Source organism: Euphorbia lathyris, chromosome 4 (assembly GCF_963576675.1).
Source record: "Euphorbia lathyris chromosome 4, ddEupLath1.1, whole genome shotgun sequence".
Classification (NCBI taxonomy): domain Eukaryota; kingdom Viridiplantae; phylum Streptophyta; class Magnoliopsida; order Malpighiales; family Euphorbiaceae; genus Euphorbia; species Euphorbia lathyris.
The window spans coordinates 81,901,309-81,925,086 of NC_088913.1; the positions used below are offsets into that span (position 1 = coordinate 81,901,309).

Below are 23,778 nucleotides of genomic sequence, written 5' to 3' on the forward strand. Positions count from 1 at the left end.
AGACTACTTTCTTGAATCCTCCAAGTATAAATATGCAGATAAGTTTTTGCCTTTGCATAATGCACCGCCATTCGGATAAACCCGCAACCTCCTAAATTACATTAAAAGAGTTCAAAAAATATAGTAATCCAAGTACAGTAAAACCTCTGTGTAGGAATACTTTATATAGGAATAATCTCTATTTTGTTATAAAAAAAACTCTATTACCAAACTCTATTTAGTAATAACCTCCCAATTGTTAGCCCGGTCCCAAGTGTATTTCTATACAGAGGTTTTAGTGTAATTTTTGAAGCTAAAACATATATATCTCACATACCATTTATGTCCACTGTAAGTCATTGTTTTCTATCACTAGCTGATGATGCTAAGTCAACAAGTCAGCATTGTAAGTCGTTGTTGTTTTCTATTACAATAATGATGTTGGGTAATCAAGTCAGCATAATTGTAAGCCAACCAGTCATCATGAGTATTTCAACAAGTCGGTATAATGCTGACTTATCAAGTCAGCATGGTACTGAGGTGTTAATACAGGTCAACATGTTCGTGCTGTGTTCAGGACAACATGGTCTTGCTGTGTTACCACTGGTCAGTAGGTCTTGCTGAGTTAGTACATTTTGAGTAAGGATATTTTGGGTATTTTCACAATCTTGTAAAGGCTATAAAAGGTCTGGGTTGGGAAGTAGTTTCATATGAGAGATTATTCTTAGACTAAGTCATTAGTGTACACTGTGATATACTGAGTTGGGGATTGGGAAAACAGAGGGTTTCTTGAGAGGAAACTGTTTCAATCTTGTTGTAATCTCCATTGATTAGTGAAGTTGCTGGATGTAGGCAGTTAAGCCGAACCAGGGTAAATTCTGTGTGTATTCTTTTGATTGTTGTTTCAAGATCCAATCTGTGATCTTTGTGAACTTTGTTTATCTGTGTGGTTGATTGATCGTTCGAAGCATAGTTCAATAATTGGTATCAGAGCTAATCAAGAACAGAGCAATGGGTTTTACAAAGATCGAGATCGAGCGTTTCAATGGTAAGGGAGATTTTGCTCTATGGAGACAAAGGATGAAAGCAATCTTGGTTCAAATGAAGGTTGCGAAGGCTCTGAAGGGCGAGAAAGAACTTCCGGCGACAATGACAAAGGAGGAGAAAGAAGATCTTCTTGAATTGGCTTACAGTATAATCGTCCTGTATCTTGGCGACAAGGTGCTGAGAGAAGTCTCGAAGGAAACCTCAGCTGCTGGGGTTTGGCTCAAGCTTGAACAGTTGTACATGACGAAGACACTCACCAATCGGGTTTATCTTAAGGGAAATCTTTTCGGCTTCAAGATGAACGAGGACAACCCAGTTGAAGACTATCTTGATGATTTCTCAAAGATCATAATTGACCTAGAGAACATAGAGGTAAAGATAGATGATGAAGATCAGGCCATAATGATCTTGAATTCTTTACCCCAGTCTTTCAGTCATTTCGTTGAAACCATGAAGTACGCTAGAGAAACACTAAGTCTGGAAGAAGTTCTTATGGCTCTAAAGTCAAAAAAGATTGAGGCCAGCACCAACACTGAAGCTGCAGAAGGATTGTTTGTTCGTGGAAGGTCTGAGAAAAAGGACTCTCACAAGCCAAAGAACAAGAACGGAAAAAAGTCCAAAACTCCATCCTCAATCAATAAAGAAGGCAAGGTCTACAAGTGTTTTCACTGCCATAAGGAAGGACATTTCAGGAAAAACTGTCCTGAGAGGAAGAAGAGTCAAGGTCAGCCTAAAGATCAAGGCGAAGCCGCTGTGGTAGAAGAAGGTTACGAGAGCGCTGAGGTCCTTGCTGTCACTGATAAAGATCCAAACACTGACTGGATCTTGGACAGCGGATGTACGTTCCATATGACTCCCAACAGGACGTAGTTCGAAGACTTTCAAGAAGAAGGTGGGAGGGTTCTTCTAGGCAACAACAAGTTGTGCAAGGTACTGGGTCAAGGCTCCATCAGGCTGAAGATGTTCGATGGTCAAGAAAGGATTATGACCGGTGTGAGGTATGTGCCAGAACTGAAAAGAAATTTAATTTCTTTGGGTACGCTTGATAAACAAGGATACAATTATAGAGCCGAAGGGGGTATCATAAGAATAGCTAGAGGATCTTTAGTTGTTATGAAAGGTACCATGAGTAATGGCCTATACACACTCTTAGGTAGTACTGTGTTAGTCTCTACAGCAAATCTCACCGAGTCTAAAACTGATAGAACCAATCTTTGGCACCTTAGACTAGGTCACGTGAGTGAAGTTGGTTTACATGAACTTAGGAAGCAGGGTTGTTTTGGTAAAGATCACATAGGAAAGATAGATTTCTGTGAGAACTGTGTCTTAGGGAAGTCTAGTAAAGTCAAGTTTCCTAAGACAGTAATACATAGAACTCAGGACATTCTTGAGTACATTCACTCTGACCTATGGGGGCCAACAAGAACTAAGTCTCATGGTGGGAGGACCTATTTTATGACCCTTATTGATGATTACTCTAGAAGAGTATGGGTTTATATTCTAGCTTATAAGAATGAGGCCTTGCAAACGTTCAAGGATTGGAAAGTGTTAGTGGAAAACCAAACAGGAAAGAAAATCAAAAGGTTGAGAACCGACAATGGTTTGGAGTTTCTTGACAAAGATTTCATCACTTTGTGCAAGAAGTCAGGTATAACCAAACATCACACCGTTCCTGGAACTCCACAGCAGAATGGCCTAGCAGAGAGGTATAATAAGACTATCCTAGAGAGAGTTAGGTGCATGTTAATCCAATCCAGTCTCCCTAAGTCTTTCTGGGTTGAAGCAGTGCAAACTGCGTGTTACCTAATCAATAGGTGCCCATCATCTGCTATAGGTTTTAAAACACCTATGCAAATGTGGTCTGATCACCCTGAGGATTATGAAAAACTTAGAGTGTTTGGTTGTTCAGCTTTTGCACACGTTAGACAGGAAAAATTAGAACCTCGGGCTCTAAGATGTGTTTTTATAGGCTACCCTATAGGAGTCAAGGGCTATAAGTTATGGTGCCTAGAACCTGGTTATAAGAAATCCATAGTCAGCAGAAATGTTGTGTTCAATGAGATGGATTTTCCTTATCAGAAAAACCAAGAGAAAACTCAGTTAGAACCGAGTAGTCCTGAGTCCATTCAAAACCTTGAGAGTGTTAAGAATGAGGTGGAGCTTGAAGAAAATAGTGAAAACACCCGTAAAACCGAGCAAGAAGTCAGTGATGGTAATTCTACTGAGTCCAGTCAAAGCTATAGACTTGTTAGAGACCGTGAAAGAAGAGTCCCTAGGGCCCCGGTTAGATATAGTTTTGAGGACCTTGTAGCTTATGCATTTAGTGTTGCTAAGGAAGTACAAGAATCTGAACCTGTAACCTATAGGGAAGCTGTGAATTCGGTTGACAAGGAACAGTGGCTTAACGCTATGAAGGATGAGATAAAATCCCTTGATAAAAATGAAACTTGGATTTTGGTAGATAAACCTCCTGATAAGAAGTTGGTCGGTTCAAGGTGGGTGTTTAAAAGAAAGGAAGGGATACCTTGTGTAGAGAAACCTAGGTTTAAAGCTAGGTTGGTGGCCAAAGGGTTTACTCAGCAGGAAGGTATAGACTTTAATAAAATCTATTCACCGGTTGTTAAACATAGGTCTATAAGGATTATTCTCTCTCTTGTAGCTCGTTTTGATCTAGAATTAGAACAGTTAGATGTCAAAACATCTTTTCTTCATGGAAACCTGGATGAGGTCATATATATGCAACAACCAGAGGGTTTTGAAATAGGAGATAAAGACCAGCGGGTATGTTTGCTTAAGAAGTCTCTATATGGTCTGAAACAGTCCCCTAGACAGTGGTACATGAAGTTCGATGAGTTTATGATAAGTCGGGATTTTCATAGGTCTAGTTATGACTGGTGTGTGTATAGTAGAGACCTTAGTGATGGCTCTAAGATTTATCTCTTGTTATATGTTGATGACATGCTTATAGCTTGTCACAACAAAGCAGCCATAAATCAGTTAAAGGCACAACTAAACACACGGTTTGAGATGAAGGATCTCGGGTCAGCACGGAAAATTTTAGGGATGCAAATTTCTCGAGACAGAGGAAGAAAGAAGTTGTTCCTAAGTCAGTCAGTTTATCTGAGCAAGGTGTTAGAACGTTTTGGTATGACGAATTCAAAGGCCGTTCTCACTCCACTTGCAAGTCACTTCAAGCTGAGCAGTAAGCAAAGTCCTCAAACTGATGAGGAAAAGGAAGACATAGAGAGGGTGCCATATTCTAGTGTTGTAGGCTGTCTAATGTACACGATGGTCTGTACACGTCCAGATTTGGCTCATGATGTGAGTCTCATTAGCAGGTTCATGGCAAATCCAGGAAGAGCACATTGGTCAGCGGTGAAGTGGGTGCTGAGGTATGTCAAAGGCTCACTGAGTAAAGGTTTGAGTTATGGTGGAGCTGAAGCCCTAGTGGATGATGTAGCAGGTTTTGTTGATTCTGATTATGCTGGTAGCATTGACACCAGAAAATCCCAAACCGGGTACGTATTCACTGTGTTTGGAACAGCAATAAGTTGGAGGGCAAGTCTATAGTCAGTTGTGACTTTGTCAACAATCGAGGTAGAGTTTATTGCCGTCACAGAGGCAGTAAAGGAAGCTATGTGGCTGAGAGGAGTCTTAATGGAACTTGGAGTGACACAGATTGATGGTTTGAAGATTTACTGTGATAGCCAAGGAGCTATACATCTGTCAAAACACCAAGTATTTCACGAGAAATCCAAACACATAGATGTGAGAATGCATTTCGTCAGGGATGTGATTAGCACTGGTACTGTTCAGGTGGTGAAAGTGGGAACTGAGGATAACCCAGCCGACATGCTGACCAAATCTGTTTCAAGTAATAAATTTGAACATTGCTTGAAACTGGTTAGGATGGTCAGTGGTCCTTGAGTGTATTTTCTTCACTAGTTGATGGAGTGATTAGAAAGACAAGGTGGAGATTGTAAGTCGTTGTTTTCTATCACTAGCTGATGATGCTGAGTCAACAAGTCAGCATTGTAAGTCGTTGTTGTTTTCTATTACAAGAATGATGCTGGGTAATCAAGTCAGCATAATTGTAAGCCAACCAGTCAGCATGAGTATTTCAACAAGTCGGTATAATGCTGACTTATCAAGTCAGCATGGCTGTGGTCAGCATGGTACTAAGGTGTTAATATAGGTCAACATGTTCGTGCTGTGTTCAGGACAACATGGTCTTGCTGTGTTACCACTGGTCAGTAGGTCTTGCTGAGTTAGTACATTTTGAGTAAGGATATTTTGGGTATTTTCACAATCTTGTAAAGGCTATAAAAGGTCTGGGTTGGGAAGTAGTTTCATATGAGAGATTATTCTTAGACTAAGTCATTAGTGTACATTGTGATATACTGAGTTGGGGATTGGGAAAACAGAGGGTTTCTTGAGAGGAAACTGTTTCAATCTTGTTGTAATCTCCATTGATTAGTGAAGTTGCTGGATGTAGGCAGTTAAGCCGAACCAGGGTAAATTCTGTGTGTATTCTTTTGATTGTTGTTTCAAGATCCAATCTGTGATCTTTGTGAACTTTGTTTATCTGTATGGTTGATTGATCGTTCGAAGCATAGTTCAACATCCACCAATATAAAAAGCCTCAGATTTATAGTGTTCGTCTTTCAGCTTTTCCAAATTCTCAATTATCCAAGTGTAGGTGTTGTTACCAAGTTCTTTCTCAATTATCCATTGAAGACATTGACTGGAAGCATTTCATTGAAACCCTAATTATCAATCTCAAATGAACAAATGTTAGAAATTGATGTTAAGAAAGTACCTAGGACAGTCAATTGTTAGAATTTGATTATTAAGAAACAGCTTAAAGTTAGGGCTGTAATCGAGCCGAGCCGAGCTTTGGCCTGTTCAAGCTCGGCTCGCTATAAAATTAACGAGCTCGAGCCGAGACGAGCTTGCTATAAAATTAACGAGCCGAGCCCGAGCTGAGCTTTGGCTTGCTCAATGAGCTTGAGCCGAGCTTCGAGCTTGTTTCGAGCCCAAAATCTTCTTTTGGACCTGGTTTATTAAGAAAATTATCTAACCATGAATTGTTTGTGAGTAAATTGTTAATTATATTTGTGAAGTTTGCTCGCAAATAACTCTTTAATTGTGTACATAAACAAGCTCACAAGCAAAGTTCGTGAATAAATAAACAAGATACTTACAAATAGTTCGTCTATTACTCATTTATTATGTTTGTGAACAAACTCATCTAATAGCAAATGAAATAATATTAAGTTTAGATATTTGTGAACTAACACAAAACTATATAGTTTTCTATAAAACTAAAATTTGTTCATAAATGTTCTAATCGAGCCTGCTCGCGAGCTTTCGCCTGCTCAAGCTTGGCTCGTTTACGAACCCGGGCAATAAATCATATTCACGAGTCGTTCGTTTACAAATCGAGCCAAGTCGAGCCGAGCTTTTATCAAGCCGATCCGCTCATGAGCGGCTCTGTTCATTTACAGCCCAGTAGACATTAACTTGTTGATAGAGAGAGATATGGCCTTTCTCAGAGAGAATTAAATAGAGAGATATATGGGCTTTCTCATTTGCTAATAATTTCCACTTTCCATTACCATAAAGATGCAATCTCAATCTCCTACACCATAATTAACAATTAAAGTTAAATTTATTTCAATCTCAATCTCCTGCACCATAAAGGGCGACCTTGTGTACTGGGGCAAGCCTTCCCTTGCCAATTTATTTGGTAAGAGGTCGCTCCTAAGACTCGAACCCGTGATCTCTTGGTCACACGACAACAACGTTTATCGTTACGCCAAGGCTCGCCCTCTAATCTCCTGCACCATAATAATATATAAAAAAAAGGAAAAAGTACCATTTGTATCCAAGGACTTCAAAATCAGTTAATCCAAAGTATGTTGTCTTTGCATTAGAGAGTTGGGTGAAGTTTTGGATTTTAAATAATTAATGAATAGGTGGAAGATCTCTTAGTTCCCTTATTACTTCTTCTTCTTCATCATCTGTGGATTATGATAATTGAGTAATTAATTAGTAAAAATTAAAACTTAGAGAGACTGAAAGCAAGAAATTGGTACCATTTTGTTCATCTTCAGGATCTTGAGCAGGAAGGAAGCATTTAGTAATTAGTGACAGGAATCGGCTCATCTATTAGCAATTAGTAATGAGGGAAACCAAATTCATAATTAAGCAAATTATTCATTAATGTGTTAATTAATAAATAAAGGTCTCCTATCCCTAGTAATTCTCTAACTACGTAGTATAGTATTGGATAATCTTGCACCAACTTAAATTTAAATTCAAGTATTTTCAAGTTTATATCAAATAAAATCCATTTAAAAATTAAGCAAATCGTGATTTAGACAAGTTTAATTATATTATTAACTTTTTTTATGTATTTAACAATAAATTTATAATTAAAGAGAAACCATCTTCTTCCAGTAAAGAAAGGTAAATAGAAAATATAATTCATTTTAACTTGTAAGTGTATTCAGGTATGATTAGGTATAAATACAGGGATAACATAGTTATGAACTATAACTGAAACTCTAAGTGATAATTATAGAGATTAATCTAACAGATAATAACAAGATATACAAAGATACAAATTCTCTTCATTCTGAAGTTTTGTTTGCTCATTTTCATTTTAGGTGTTTGGTTAGTGATCTATTATTTGCTTTTTACATTTGACAAACAACATTAGGTGTTTGCAGGGCCGTCTCCAGTATTTTGGAGGCCCTAGGTGTATTGTGCATTTTTTTTTCATATCTAAATCTAATAGTACTATTTTAGAAATAATAAATATTAAATAGTAAAATCAATAAATTATTAACTACAATTCAAGTCATATAATAATAACATAAAGCTAAGAAATTATTATTCTTCTTACTTTTGTACATGTAAAATCGAGTTTTCTTTTATATATTTAAAATAAAGTAATTTCTTCTCACCAGTCATGCGAGAAGCAAGCAGACGACAAAGTATTAATTTCTGGAAATTAATGTTAGACGGCTGAACTCGAACCTAATCGCAAGATTCTATGGAAAGAAAGAGAAGAATTTATCTTCGAGATTAAAAATTGGTTGAGTCGCGTATTTATTATGAATTATAGGCTTAAATCACTATTTGGACATCGATTGATCCAAGGAATCTTGTCATTTTGATCTATCCAAAATTTTATCACTTTGCCACTGAACTATCCCAATTGGTGAAATTTCAATCCAATTTGGATGAAAACTTAATAGAATTATTGACATATGATGATATTTTGATAACTAGACTTGATAAATTTTAGTTTAGATATTTGTTTTCTTGTTTTAATATCATTAATTATTTGGATAAATCAACTTTAAAATGTACGGCATGTCAAGCTCATATGTCAAAATATTACCACATATCATAAGAAAACAATTTTATTAAGAATTCATCAAAATTAAGTAGAATTTCATCAATTTGAATAGTATATGGTCCAAATGTGACCAAATGATAAATTAGTGGTCAAATATTAAAATTTTAAATAAATCAGAGTCTAAATAACATTTTATACCATATTACAAATTGTAATTTATAAGTGCATTTCGTATTGTAATTAAAAAAATAAAAAATTTAAAAATCACTACAATACCAAAATAATAGTTTATACATTGTTTCCAAATATGAAAAAAAATTCAGAAAAAATCAGTACATGTGTTGTCAAAAAAAAGAAAAAAAATAAGAGAAAAAATGAACCAATAAATATTCATTCAAGGAATCATCAAAATTGAGTGAAATTTCATCAATTTAAATAGTTTATGGTCTAAATGTGATCAAATAATAAATTAGTGGCTAAATATTAAAATTTTAAATAAATCTGAGTTTAAATAACATTTTGCACCAAATTACAATTTATAAGTGAATTTCATATTGTAATTTATTAAAAAATAGAAAATTTAAAAATAACTACAATAACAACGTAATAATTTATATATTCGTGTTGTCAAAGAAAGGAAGAAAAAATAAGAGATAATGTGAACAAAAATATGCTATTCCAGGGAATTCAACCATTGCCCTTGTAAACATTTCTACTATGTCATAACCATTCAGCCTAGTAGTATCTTTTGTTATGTAATTTTTTTTTTTGGTAGAAACAGGAAAGGAAAACAAACAAACAAACAAAGAACAACTATCCTGGAATCAGCCTAGGAAAGCTAACCCCAATCCTATCCTCTAAAAGAAGAGAAGAGATAAAGATAGGGGGATCAGAAAGGGTAGTAACACCTAACATCCCCTCATGGCCAGCCGCAGCCAAGCGATCCGCAACTCGGTTCTGCTCTCTGAAAATGTGACTGAACTTTAAGAAATCAAAAGAAGAGCAAAGCCTTTTAATAAGGTTGCGGCTATTAAAACAAATAACATGATTATCAGAAATCATTTTGATGGCCTCCATGTTATCAGACTCCACAGATAGCCTCTTAACACCCAGGCTTTTAGCAAGCTTGATACCAGAGAGAATACCCCAAAGCTCCGTAGAAAAGGAAGAGCCCAACCCCAGATTCTGGGTGAACCCAGAAAGCCAGGCACCCCCCGCATCTCTAAGAACACCTCCGGCAGCAACCTTACCATTGATAAGGCAGGAGCCATCCGTATTCAACTTCACAACCCCATCTCTCGGCCTGCTCCATCCCACGAGATGGACATCTCTTTTCTGGGTAGACCTGGTAAGGGAATCCCCTTTGAAACTCTCAATAATAATAGAGAGTTTTTTCGAGAAGAACTCAGCTAAGTTAGGAATAAAAACAGTTTTATTACCAAAAATCTCCTCGTTTCTCCACTTCCAAATTTGGTGACAGATGATAGCAAAGAAAATGTCACCATGCTCCATGTTAGTCAGTAAATTCCCACTAATACCATCAGAGAACCAGTCATTCTCAGAATGGGCCAGGAAGGAAGAGAGAATGTGGTGTGGGAGAATTTTCTTCCAAACCTCTTTACTCTTAGAGCAATCCCTAAGAGCATGGCACAAAGTTTCATCATGGCCTATGCATCTACTGCAAGCTCCTGAGTTCGCCAAATGTCGTCTGTGCCTATCCAAATTAGTAAGCAACATGTCCTTAACTCCCAGCCATAGGAAACTCCTAATACGGTAAGGGACTTTGAGGGCCCAAATGGATTTCCAAGTATCCGAGGGAGGATCGGACCTGTTGAGGGTAAAAGCTTCAAAGGCAGATTTGCAAGAATAAACTCCATTATTAGTCAGGGCCCAACAATGCCTATCCATGTCTTCCTCTTGATTACTAACCTTCACTCCCCGAATTCTAAAGAGAGTCTCCAGGCTAAAGAAGGTATCAAACTTTGACCAGATCCAGTCCCCCTTAGAGTCCACCATATCGGCAATCCTCCAGTTACGGATATCACTAGGCGGGGGGGGGGGGGGAGCTACACACATCTAATAACGGTTTATCACCAATCCAGGTATCATACCAGAAACTGATGGACTTACCATTACCCACCTCCAGACCAACCCCCAAGCAGAACTCTGCAAACACGGCGCTAAGCCCTTTCCAGAGGAAGGAACAATTGACAACTCTCTCCTTAGGGCCCCCGAAGATTTTGTCTTTCCGATACTTACCACAGAGAAGGCGCACCCAAAGAGAGGAGGGACATTGCCACATTCTCCAGAGAAGCTTCATTAATAAGACTTTGTTGTTGTCCTTAGCTTGTCTTATGCCAAGACCCCCCATGCTTTTGGGCTGGCAGACCTCCTTCCAAGGGACAAGGTGAATCTTCTTCCCCTCTCCAGACTCTCCCCAAAGGAAATGCCGGTTAATTTTGTCAAGCTCATTGAGAACTGGCTCAGGCAGCCTGCAGGCTTACATGATATGATTAGGAGCTGCGCAATTGACAGACTGAATTAAAGTTAGGTGGCCTGCCAGGGAAAGAGAATTGGCTTTCCAACTAGCACACAACCCATTCGTTTTATCTAGCGTCTATTTAAAGGAGGCTTTGGACACTCTGTCGCTGTGGAGGGGGACCCCAAGATACTTACCCAAAGAGTGAGTAAGAGGAATGCCAGATAAATCACTTAGCCTTTTACAAACGCCTTTATCCATGTTCTTAGAGCAAAGCATCCGAGATTTATGGATATTGATCTTCTGGCCAGAAGCAGCGCAGAAACAATTAAGGATCTCCATAACCACACCAACTTGCTCCTCATTCCCTTCCACAAAGATCATCACATCGTCAGCAAAGAACAAATGGGTAATAGGAGGGCAAAACTTGTTGATGGACACAGGATGGAAAATCCCCTTGTTCACGGCCTCTTGGATCAGGTGAGACAACCTCTCCATAGCAATAACAAAAAGGAAGGGGCTCATAGGATCCCCTTGACGGATACCCCTGGAAGGAGAGAACTCATCAGACATATCTCCATTGATCAAAACCTGGAAAACAGGAGAAGAAATGCAATCCTCAATCAATCTCCTCCAGGTATCCGGGATACCAGCTCTCTTTAAACTATCCAGAAGAAAACTCCAGTTTAAACGATCATAAGCTTTCTCCAGATCCAGCTTGAGCACCACAATCCCTTTCTTACCTTTCCTCATCTTCATGGAATGGACCACCTCCTAGGAAATCACCACATTGTCCATCATTTGCCTGCCAGGAACAAAACTACCTTGATTCTGGCTTATAATCTCTGGAAGAATACGCTGGAGTCTATTAGCCACAATTTTAGTGATAGCTTTATAAAGCACGTTGCAAAGACTGATCGGCCTCATTTGTAAAAAGGAGGAAGGTTTTTCAACTTTAGGGATCAGAACCAGGAGGGTTTTATTAACCAGCCTAATATCGTTGGATCCGTCAAAAACACCTCTAACAAAACTGTAAATGCCTTCCTTCACAGTTTCCCAGTGTTTATGGTAAAAACTAGCAGGAATACCATCGATCCCCGGAGCCTTAGTAGCTCCAATACTGGTGAAAGCCAGATCAATCTCTTTCTGGTCAATAGGATGGAAAGCTTCCTTAATAGAATCCTCCTCCAACCTAGGAAAGGAAAACCCAGAGAGGGCTTTATCCAAATCCACCTCATCCTCTTTAAAAAGGTCTTTATAGAAGTCAAGGGCCAGACGACGAATATCTTCATCCTCATAGACCTAATCACCATTGGAGTCTTTAATAGCATCGATCTGATTCCTATGTCTCCTAATAATAGTAGAAAGGTGGAAAAATCTAGTATTCCGATCTCCGTCCTTAATCCAAGCCTTTCTAGATTTCTGGAACCAAAGAAGCTCTTCCTGTCTAAGCACAGCTTCCAACTCGTTCTGGAGAGATCTAAGCTGACAATTCAAACTGTGATCGAATCGGGTCTCCAAACAACGTTGAATGCCTTCAATTATTCTTAAAAGTTTATTTTTTCTTCTGATAATGTGGCCAAAGATGTTTTTATTCCATCCCACCACATTCCTTCTAAACCCCTCCGTGGCAAGGAGAACATTATAATGAGGTTGCTAATTGTCTTTAACAAAAATTTTAAACTCAGGATGGGAATCCCAAGCAACAAGGTACCTAAAAGGTCTATTCCCTTTAAGCCTATTACCTTTAACCAGTTTAACGAGGATAGGACAGTGGTCAGAATGGCGGAAAGGGAGGTTAAGCACGTTTACCTCGGGAAATCTATAAATCGCAGCAACATTTGCGTAAACTTTGTCCAACCGAACAAACACGCTATTCCTTTTCCAAGTAAACTTGTGACCAGCGGCTCCCAAGTCAGAAAGCCCGCATAAATCCATATTCTGCTTGTGATTAAGGCACCGATTCACATAATGATTACCCCCCCTTCTGATCGCTCATAAGGGCAATATCATTAAAGTCCCCAGCCACCATCCAAGCATACACCATGCTTATACTTATATAATACAGGATCTCCCACAGCCTTTTTCGATTAGTCAAAATAGGATCGACATAAATAAAGGTGACAAAGAAAGGTTTGTTACCAGGGTAACAAACCTTACTATGAATGAATTGTTTATCCATACTGATAATATCAATATTAACACGACCTGGCTTCCAAAAAAGCCAAATCCCCCCTGCCCGACCAGTAGCCTCCGATCTGACACAACTCCAATTCTTAAACTTTCTAACCACCTCATCAGCAATGGAACCACTAACCTTGGTTTCTAGAAGAGCAAAACAAGAAGGATTAAATTGTTTAATTAAATCTTTAACATGGATGCGGCTAGCCTTGCTAGCCGCACCTCTAACATTCCAAACAAAAAAGTCCATCAGAAAGGAAGACTACTAACACAGGCCCACACCCTAGATCAGGTATTTATTCGGGGCTCTTGAGAGCCTTGAAGCGGTACCAAAAGGCCCCCTTTTATCCCAAAAATCCAAAGAACTATGGGTCTTTTTAGGGTTAGCCTTAGGTTTCTTCATATTCAACTTATTGACTCCCATAGACTTTCCAATTGGGGCATCAACAAGAGTTTTCAAATTACTAACCTCATCATCACTTTTCCTGTTGAGCCAAAGATTTGGGAGCTCCCCTTGGCAACAGCTTTGGAGTCGAAAAGAGGATTAATAGAGTCACCTAGGATGGTAGCTGGCTCGGCTGATTCCAGGCCTGGCATGCTTAGCTCCATATGCTCATTATAAAGATCTGAATCCTGACCCTCCTCAACAGTCAGGACTCTGAACCTTGACCCTGAACCGGATGCTGAATCAACACCAGCACCAGTCTTGATGTCAGGGGGCCTGACCTTGATCTCGGGAGCAATTTGGAGAGAATTCATCTCCTTGCTGATATCTAGATATTGATTCCGAGCAGCATTAGCTCGTGGCTTCCTTCTGACCGACCTTTTGGCCAGCATCCATGGGCCAAAATTCCTCCCTTCACCTTAACTCTCCTCAGCTCTACCTATGTTAGGAACCACCACCTCCTCAACCACCTTCCTTCTTTTAGGACATCCATCATAAGTATGGCCAACATGCCACACTCGATATTGTGAATTCCTTCGTATTCAATATGAAAGACCTTATTCTGAACGCTGAATTCAGACAGAAGAGGCTTAGCAAGATCAATGTCAATACAAACCCTGGCAAACTTGTCCCTCACTGCCCCAACGGTAGTTTTGTCTACATAGTGAACTTTCCCAACAAGGCCACCAATCTTATTCAGAAATCTTTCATTGTAGTATTCAATAGGCAGACCTGGAAATCTAACCCAAGTAAGGATCCTATTCACAGAGCAATCATGAGGATTAAAATTGGGGACTCATAGTCTCAAAGCCAACACATGATTGGAAATAATATAAGGACCACCATTAACGACTGCATTAAAATCTTCTGCCCTTGTAAATTTAATGACATAATAGTCATTCTCAAGGTCTGTAATGGTAACCTTCCCTTTCTTCGCCCATTGTGCCTGGATCCTTTGAGCAAAGTAATTAAAGCTAATCCTTTTCCCAAGCACAGTGACAATTAAGGATAATTTCCACTTCGATCTGAGGACGCATTTATCTTCAGAGGAAAGACGGATCACAGGACACAGCGGGTCCTCTTGTTCACCATCCTCCACATCAGAGTCGGAAAAGACTTCCTCAGACTAATCCTCGATCATGTCCTCCTCCAACATGGGTTCCTCCTCGACTACCCTAATACCTTATCCCTCCAGGATGATTTCCCCTGACCATTCTCCAAAGTGAAATTATTTACCGTATCCACAGCTTTCCATGCGCCTGGATTAACAATAGAATCTATGGAAATCTGACCCGCAACCCCCTAGGCCAAAGATCCGCCCATCAGGATTGCCTCTGCCTCAACCGCTGCCCTAGAGCAAGGGGCCACCGCCAGCTTCCGTGCCTGGGCAGCATCCACCGCTGTTGGCACTCCTGCGGCAGGAAAGCCCTGAGTCACACAAGAGGCAGGCTGCCTCTTACCAACATATCCATCTGGATCGAAGCTTTGCGAGGCGCGAGATACCTCCTCAACAGATCCCGTGCGCCTTTCACCAAACCCACCGCCTGAATCCCTAGCCAGCCCCCCTCGGCACACGCCGGCCCTCCGCTCACAGCCTCCTTCCTGTCCCCGTCTGCGTCTAACCCGCCCTCCACAGAGATATCCCACCATTCCCTAGCCTTCACCGCCCTCAAATCTCCCGCGCCTACCATCCCAGAAGCCAGATCCGGCCCCTCACCCCCCTACAAGCCGGCCTATCCCGCTCCCGTGAGCGCTCTCTCACTCTCTCCCCGCTACCACGCCTATCGCCCACAGACCTCGTCGAATCCCCATCGCCTCATGTCATCCCTCCAACCGGCCCTAGATCCGCCCCCTGCACTGCCCCAGCCGCCCATCCCGTTACTCGCCAACGTCGTCGCCCTAGCCCTGCTCTTCTCTCGTTCTTTCGCCATAATTGTCTTATTGTTATGAGTTTTTTGTTTGTTATGTAATTAAATCTATATACCTTTTAACCATAATTGTTTTAATAATTATCAAATTTTAAAAAAATTCCGATCGGAGGCCCCCGTAAGTCGGAGGACTTAGGCGGTCTCCCCCTAAAGCTGGCCCTGGGTGTTTGGTTAGTGACCTCCTGTTTGCCTTTTACACCTAAAAAGCAACCTTTTACAAAAGTAGAGAATCTCTGCTTTTTGGAAAAGCTGCTTTTTATAATAGCAAACTGTAACAGCAAACAGCAACAACAAACAGCAGGTAAAACAAATGGGTCCTCTAAAGTAATCTGCAATCGATACAAAATAGGTGCTCTATCTATCCTTTTGCAACTAATTTTTCTTTTGAAATGGGGTTTGGGTGAATGTTTGAAATGGATTAAGAGATAATCCATGTTAGCCTAAAATCTTAAGTTTGTTTTTTATTCAGACTTAGTAAACATAAAAAGTTAATCCATGTTATCAGGACTTTTAATATCTACTTTAAGAGATGATTTTCACATTATTTGCAGCCTGCTATAATGGTTAAAATTAATTCTCATTTAGGTATAACTGATGTAGAGTCACCCGGATTCAAGCAATAGATTTTTAGCTTTCCATTTTTTCCTAAATTTCTAACCTGGGTACAAGGTACAAAGTAAGTTTACGAGCAGGAAGATTGAAAAGCATTAAGAAAAGTTGAAATAAAGTCTGTCATAGTGTTCTTCTCTCTAATGAGATTTTATAGTAATGTTCATTATTGAGTAGTGTCTTATTATTGTTTATATTTAGTTATCCTTTTAATTAGGTTCTAGTTGTAATTAATGTGTATGACATGAGTTCCCAATTACACAAGATACATGAAAAACATTTGTTTTCGTGTCATCTGATTATTTTTCGTTACAGTATATTAAAATTCTATCATCTAAAAGCTTTAATTGAAAACGCATTCGATTTACATTTGTTTTCGTGTCGTCTGATTATTTCTAACACTGCGAAGCAAAATCGTGAACTGCCAACCCATGGGGTTGATAATATATTTTGGTTAAGTCATAATATATATACTAAGAGTATTTTAAGAAAGTCACAAATAAATGGTCTAGATATATAATGTGTTGGGTAATTGGTCTAAATATGTAAATAGGCCACCAATTTGATCCCGTTTTATAATTTTCCCCAATTATTAACTAATTAAATTTTAATTATTCATCCAAATTGATTTGTTGAAATTGCTTGTACATGTGAGTTGAAAATGAGAGGATATAAATCTAAATATGTGAACTGTAAGAATTATGAATGAACAATAATGTGTATACGAACTTATACTGGAGAGTCTGAATGTCTTGCTCGATCTTTCGGATTTAACTTGTAAATCCGGCGAACCCATTCTGATGCTTTTAAGTCATTGGGTGCATTAAAATTAGTAGTTTGGAGGTAGGAGTTGGGGATATTTGCCATTTACCATCTCATTGTGCTCAATTTCATCATCCGAAATACAAAAGTAATAAGCTTCTTTTTGTAGAGTGTTCTTACGAGAAAAATAGTAAGGGAGAGTTGAGGTTTGGGAAATACTACATTGCGCGTGTAAGAGTGTAATTTGAGTGTTTCAATTGTCTCCTAAATTATTATCTACCTCAAGTTTGGTATATTTGAGAGGGTCTTAATTTTTGTATTTCCACTAATATTATTAGTAGAGTTATTTTCAGTACCTCGTGGTTTTTCCCTTACAAAGGGTTTCCACGTAAATGTTTGTATTTGTGTTCTTGCTTTATTTTTATTCTGATTATTTTATTATTACTCTATTTTATTTATATACATCACCTAGTTACGAGTTTAATTTACGGGATCCTAACATAAGTCAATAGGTGCTTAGGAAGGGTTTGAAAAGTAGGACTAGTTGTAAGTTGTAGTGTTAACATAGGTATGCATGTCTATATATATAAGGCTGGACTGAATCCCTTATCTTCTAGGAATCCTTTGTGTGTTAGTATTCCTTCTCCTATTAAGAGACCGAGTCTAGGAGAAGTCCTTCATAGTGTGGAATCTTCGACCTAGCCGTGTGGAGGTTCCTTTTAGAAAGGAGATGTTCCATAGAAGCTTCACACTGAATACCTATTTTGAGACATGTGGTGGTTGATCTGGAGGCTCCTAAAATACTATAGGTATGTGTTTCATTTTATACGAAATCATGAATTAATTAATATGGATTTGTGATCTCAATTTTATCATTAAAAAAACAATGTTATTACTGATTTTCCATGAACCGTATATTCACTAATTAATGATGACAGATATTAATTAGAACAATAATATTTCTTACTAAGTTACTTTAAGAAGAAGAAAAATGTATCTTAATGATCACAAAATAGAACATGTACCAAATTCATATATAATATAAATCAAATTATAACCCTGATATATTTATATTTGGCACAAAATAGAACATGCAATAAATCAATGATAAAAGCTTGTTTCCTCTTATGTATATTTAAAATTTCTAAGGAAAAAGGTTTCAACAAAAACAATTAATGCAAAAAGTATATTAAGAAGTAAAAAAGCATTAGGGTAAATTACATCTATAGAAACTGAACTTTACTCATTTTAACATTATGGCCACTGAATTTCAATTCTTAACAGTATGACCACTGAATTTTTACACTTTTTTACACAGGTGCCACTCAACGTCTCAAAGCGACAGTTGACAGTTTCAAAATAAAAAATTTGAAGAATTAATGATATTCTAATGAACTTTAATTCTTGAAAATTTTCGTTTTGAAATTATTTAGGTGTTGTTTGGTTAGGAGAGATGATGAATTTTTAGAGAGAAAGCTCCAAAAACGTGGTTTCATGGTAAATGTCACTCTGAACAGTTTTAATTCTTGAAAATTTTCATTTTGATGTAGTTAACGGTCATTTTGAGGAGTTAGTTAAAATTAAGTGGCTACTGATGTTTAAAAGTGTAAAGTTCAGTGATCATACTGTAGTAGTAAAAATGGGTAAAATTCAATGGCCAGGTTGTAATTTATCCAAAAGCATTATGAGACTTGGTTTTGAGCTTTTTTGTCACATTAAATTTTTTCCAGATAGTTCAAGAAAAAAAAAAAAAGGAAAAACCTCTCATCTTGTTGCAGAATCAAAAATATAATCTTTTACACTACGATGACATATCTGCAACTATTCCAAGCAAGTTTTCTGTAGTTGCTTGCACTCCATATTTCTTCTAATTTAATTTTTCCCATGAGCAAGACAGCTCCAAATTTAATGTCAATTACTCCTAATTAATCTTATTTTAATCGAAATTAACATCAACTAGTCCAAATTAATCTTATTAATTATAATTTTATGAAAAACTGACACATGCTAAAATAAATTATAAAAAAAACAATATTTTAGCCTCTAAGTTGGAAGTACATTATAACAATAAGCTAATGGTTTCCATGTGCCTAATAAAATAATATTGCATAATATTCATTTCGCTCCCTAAATTAAGACTTTAAAATCAATTAAGATCTTAAAATATTAAAATCATTAATCAGATTCTTTAATCAAATAAAAATCATCAATTAATACCTCATCGAAAATCATTTAGTTGAACAGTTTCAGACCCTCTTTTCTAAATTCATTTTGAACCAATACAGATATTATTACAGTTCATGTTAAATAGTTCATGTTAAATAATTACAGTTTTTTATTTTAAGATAGGATAGGGACTCAATGAATGATTTTTACTTAGTTCAAAGATTTGATCGATAATTTTTAATAGATTAAGGTTATAATGGAAAAATATATAATTTAATTGAAAAGTTCCTCACAAAAAAATATATTTTATAATAGTGACATTATATCCCTAAAAATGATGCAAGAATCTTGGGTTGTGGGAGCCAAATATTCCCAAAAAGTACACCTTTTTACCAAATATGCAATTTTTTACCCAAAAAAAATCCAAAAAATTCTTTGGTTTCACATATAACTATTTATTATATAAACCCATATAATATGAATGAAAATATTGGCATTTTCTTCTATCAAAACCTTGACATGAAAATGAAGAAGCTAATTGGTTGTTCAATTTTGATTCTTGCATTTCTATTCCTTGAATCAGCTGTTTCCATAGTATCAGCTGTAGAGAATCAATTAGAAGAAAAATGTGATATATTCACTGGAAAATGGGTTTTGGATTATAAAAAACATCCTTTATACAAACAAGAAGAATGTGAGTTTCTTCAAGATTGGGAGAATTGCATCAAAAATGGAAGGCCTGATTCTTTATTTCAGATATGGAAGTGGAAGCCAAGAGATTGTTCTTTACCCAAGTAAGTGTCTGTCCGTTTGGTTCTCGTTTTCATATCTACTTTTAGCTTTTTTACTCTAAATAGCAGAACAATAGTGTTTAGTTATGATTGAGAAAACAATTGTTTTTAATTCTTATGAATAGAAAATTAGTCAAATTCTACCAGCTAGACTTGGTCACGGGCCTAAGTATCTGTCCAGCCCGCTTAGGTCCATGTCCTTTGAACAGAGCTAGGACAAAAATAATTAACCCTAAATCTAGTGTGGCTCAATCTCGTTAAAACCTGCCTATTTTTTTGGACAGGTTTAGGATTTATGAAAATTGTACAGGCAGGCCTTGCCCGGTTTAATATTAATTAGTAATCTATTATATGGCTGGGTTCGAGATTTAATTTTTTAACTCGAATCCAGTCCGGTCCAATAAATCTAAATTAATAGCGGAATGGGTTGAGCTGGATTTTTAACCGAGTCCGGCCTATGAATAGGTCTACTACCTGCTATCAGTAATGACTAACAATAACAATAGACCCCTAAAGCATGATTATTTGCTTTTTCAATTTGTGGGTTTTTATTAATATTATAGTGTATTAAATTGAGTTTAGTTGGAATGATTAATTAATTAATTGATAAATTAATAATAAGGTTTAAAGCAAAGAAATTGCTGAAGAAACTAAGGGGAAAGAGGCTAGTATATGTAGGAGACTCAATACATCAAAATCAATGGCAATCAATGGTTTGTATGGTTCAATCTGCTGTTCCACCAGGAAACAAGTTCATGGATTACTCTGCCTATCCTTATGTCTTCAGAATTCAGGTTTTCTTATTTCTTAATTTTATTTATAAATGGTGATTTCATAATTCTTATTTTTGAAAATTCAAAATAAAAATTATGAAATCACAAATGTCAAAAATAATATATTTTATTTAATTATTGTGATAATATAGGATTACAATGCGAGCATAGAGTTTCATTGGGCACCATATCTAGTAGAATCAAGTTCAGATCCTCCAGAAAGGAGAGATGGGAAAACAATCTCAGTGATAATGCCTAAATCAATTTCAAAACATGGAGATTACTGGATAAATGCTGATTATTTAATCTTTGACTCTTATGCTTGGTGGATCAAGCATCCTACTGTCAGAATATTGTAAGTTTTTTGTGTTTTTTCTACATTCAGAAATCCCTAAAAAATAATCATTATTAGTTAATTAAAATGATATATAAAAATTTACAAAATACCCAATTTTCATAAATGTTTAGTTTATTTTTAAAAAATGTATCTTACAATATGCTTCTTCTTTTTTATGTTTATATTTATTTTAATATGTATTTTTAAAAGTAATTCTGTTGTGTGATTAATGAAGAAGAAGAGGATCGTTTGAGAAAGGAGATACAGAGTATTATGAGATGGAACAGCATGTAGCATTTGAGAGTAGTCTCAACACGTGGGCCAATTGGATTGATACAAATGTTGATCCCACTCGTACTTCTGTTTTCTTTAGCACTATGTCTCCTATACATGACAGGTTAGTTCTCATTTAGTCATGTAATTTCTTGTTTTTATATATGCAAATAGAATAATTCAATTTAAACTGTGGTATGGATTATAAAAAAGGGTTATGTTATTCGTCGCCCCTATTTTACTTACCGTCGCCTCCTCTTTGACATTTTTGCCCTTTTCATTTTTCATTCAAAAAAGTGAAATTCTCTCAACCGCGAAGAACAAAACAAAGAAAAATCATGCCTCCAAAACAAGGAAAAATAATTGAACATCTAAGTTTCGTATTTACCAACAATCTGAAATTTAACGAATTGAACTTAAAAAGAATTTTTTTTCCGTTGAATTTGCTCTAAACGGATAGCCCATACGATCCAATCAATGGACCGGTAGCATGAACTACCCTATTTTGCCTAGGCAAAATAGGGTAGCCTACCCTTTTTGCCTAGGTAAAAACGGGTGGGCTACCCGCTTTCCTTTAGGGAAATGGATTTATTTATTTTAATTATAATAAATATTAATTATAGATAAATTACGTATTAACGCGTGCAATACATAATTTACGTATTTTTTATTTCCAATCAATAATTTATATATACGTTTTTTCTATCCAGTCAATATATAATTTACGTATAATTAAATTTACGTTCTAAAAGGTAAATAAATATAATTTACCAAATAAAAATTAATTGAACACTTCAATACGTATTTTTTATTTTTTATTTCCAATCAATACATAATTTATCTATAATTAATATTTATTATAATTAAAATAAATAAATCCATTTCCCTAAAGGAAAATGGGTAGCTCACCCTTTTTTACCTAGGCAAAACGGGTAGGCTACCCTATTTTGCCTATGGGCTACCCGTTTAGAGCAAATTCAACGAAAAAAAAATTCTTTTTAAGTTCAATTCGTAAATTTCAGATTATTGGTAAATACGAAACTTAGATGTTTAATTATTTTTCCTTGTTTTGGAGACATGATTTTTCTTCATTTTGTTTTTCGCGGTTGAGAGAATTTCACTTTTTTGAATGAAAAATGAAAAGGGCAAAAATGTCAAACAGGAGACGACGGTAAGTAAAATAGGGGCGACGAATAGCAATCCACTTATAAAAAAACAAGGATATAGTCAGAATTTGGTTAATTTTTTAATGAATTTTTAGTAATTCGCGTTTTAATGTTATAGTTATGTAAATTAAAAAAAAATATATATTTTAGAATATGAAGTGTAGAGATAAAAAAAATATATATAACACTTTGATTCACAATTATAAATTTATACATTCATTTAGTTATCTTTTAATAAAAAATTATCCTGAATGATAGTAACTCCAGATTCTAAATAGTTAACTGCCAAACTATAATTTTATGAATTTTGAGAAATCCCATTTCCTTTCTTTTTAACTTGATATGCAAATTAATGGGAAATTTACATGATAAAAGCATACTTTATATGTAAGAAAATCCGCAAAAAAAAATGTATATTATTTATAAATAAAAAAAATAAAAATTCAATAATGATGTTTGATTTGTTACTAACATTATATGTTAACTTTACTAATGTACTACATTAAATTGTTGACTTTTGTTTATGTATTACGACTTGACTTCATTACTCTCATAAGAGAAACGAAACATGTCGTTTTTGTATTAAAAAAATACACGTCGTCTCCTCCTATGAAGGGGTCTTCTAAGAACCGGACCCTTGCAATAAATACCCCTATTTTGCAATAAAAACAAAATTTACTAATATGAGTTGGGGGCAATGATACAGGAGTGCAGGCTGGAACAACCCAAGAGCCATAAAATGTAGCAACGAGACTCTCCCAGTTATGAACACATCAATGCCACTAAATTTGGAAACAGACTGGGAATTCTACAAAATAGCTACAAAAGTGATAAAATCAATGAAAGTAAAAGTGCAATTTCTCAACATAACAACATTATCAGAGTACAGAAAAGATGCACATATGTCTGTTTATGGAGCAGCCAAAACTGATCCAGCAAATGCAGATTGTCTACATTGGTGTCTCCCTGGACTACCTGATATATGGAATGAGTTGCTCTATGCATACATCCATTAATTAAATTCTATTATATAACTACTCATGTACTCCTCGTAAAACCGGTTAAAAAGCTTTGGACATGAGATTCATTAAATTTTATTTATGTCAATAATGTAATTCAACTTTGTAATTTGTTGTAATGAAGTCATCTTAACTAAGGGAGTATTTGTTTCAGCTTTTCGGAGCTGCTAGCAAAAAATAGTGTTTGATTACTTCTATCAAACCACAGCTTTTCATTAATCCTCTATATCAATGAACCATCAATTTTAACATGATTCAAATAATGTATGTAGACGTGCTTGTTTCAGTAACCATTTGCCATCACCGGTTCGGAAGAAGGCTGGCTAGGCTGATGACATTTTGACGAACTTTTACTATACTTTCGACTAAATAAACTAGGTTGAATTGATTATGAAACGACCACTACAGCAGAGAGAATTTCAACCACCGCAGCTAAAAGTTTAAAAAAGTTTAC

At 36.4% G+C, this 23,778-nt stretch overlaps 2 protein-coding genes across 4 annotated transcripts in view; one reads left to right on the forward strand and one right to left on the reverse strand.

The window, feature by feature from the left end:
* The first annotated feature begins 19,477 nt into the window (after window positions 1-19,477).
* On the forward strand, window positions 19,478-23,742 carry LOC136225971 (protein trichome birefringence-like 30). 2 transcript variants are annotated; one of them, XM_066014206.1, is made up of 5 exons: window positions 19,478-19,759; window positions 20,379-20,550; window positions 20,682-20,884; window positions 21,102-21,263; window positions 23,012-23,742. In XM_066014206.1, exons 1-5 carry the CDS (start codon window positions 19,485-19,487, stop codon window positions 23,319-23,321), a joined length of 1,122 nt encoding a protein of 373 aa, XP_065870278.1. In that variant the 5' UTR covers window positions 19,478-19,484; the 3' UTR covers window positions 23,322-23,742. The 2 variants fall into 2 exon arrangements, with proteins under 2 accessions (XP_065870278.1, XP_065870279.1); XM_066014207.1 differs by having other exon boundaries at window positions 21,105-21,263.
* LOC136225970 (anaphase-promoting complex subunit 1) overlaps window positions 22,769-23,778 on the reverse strand; it is a 31,010-nt gene continuing 30,000 nt past the window's right edge. Inside the window, exon 38 of one of the 2 annotated variants that reach the window (XM_066014203.1) lies at window positions 22,769-23,113. The gene's annotated coding sequence lies outside the window, so the exon portion shown is untranslated. Of the gene's footprint in view, window positions 23,125-23,778 lie in introns of both variants that reach the window. The other variant, XM_066014202.1, reaches the window with a different exon arrangement.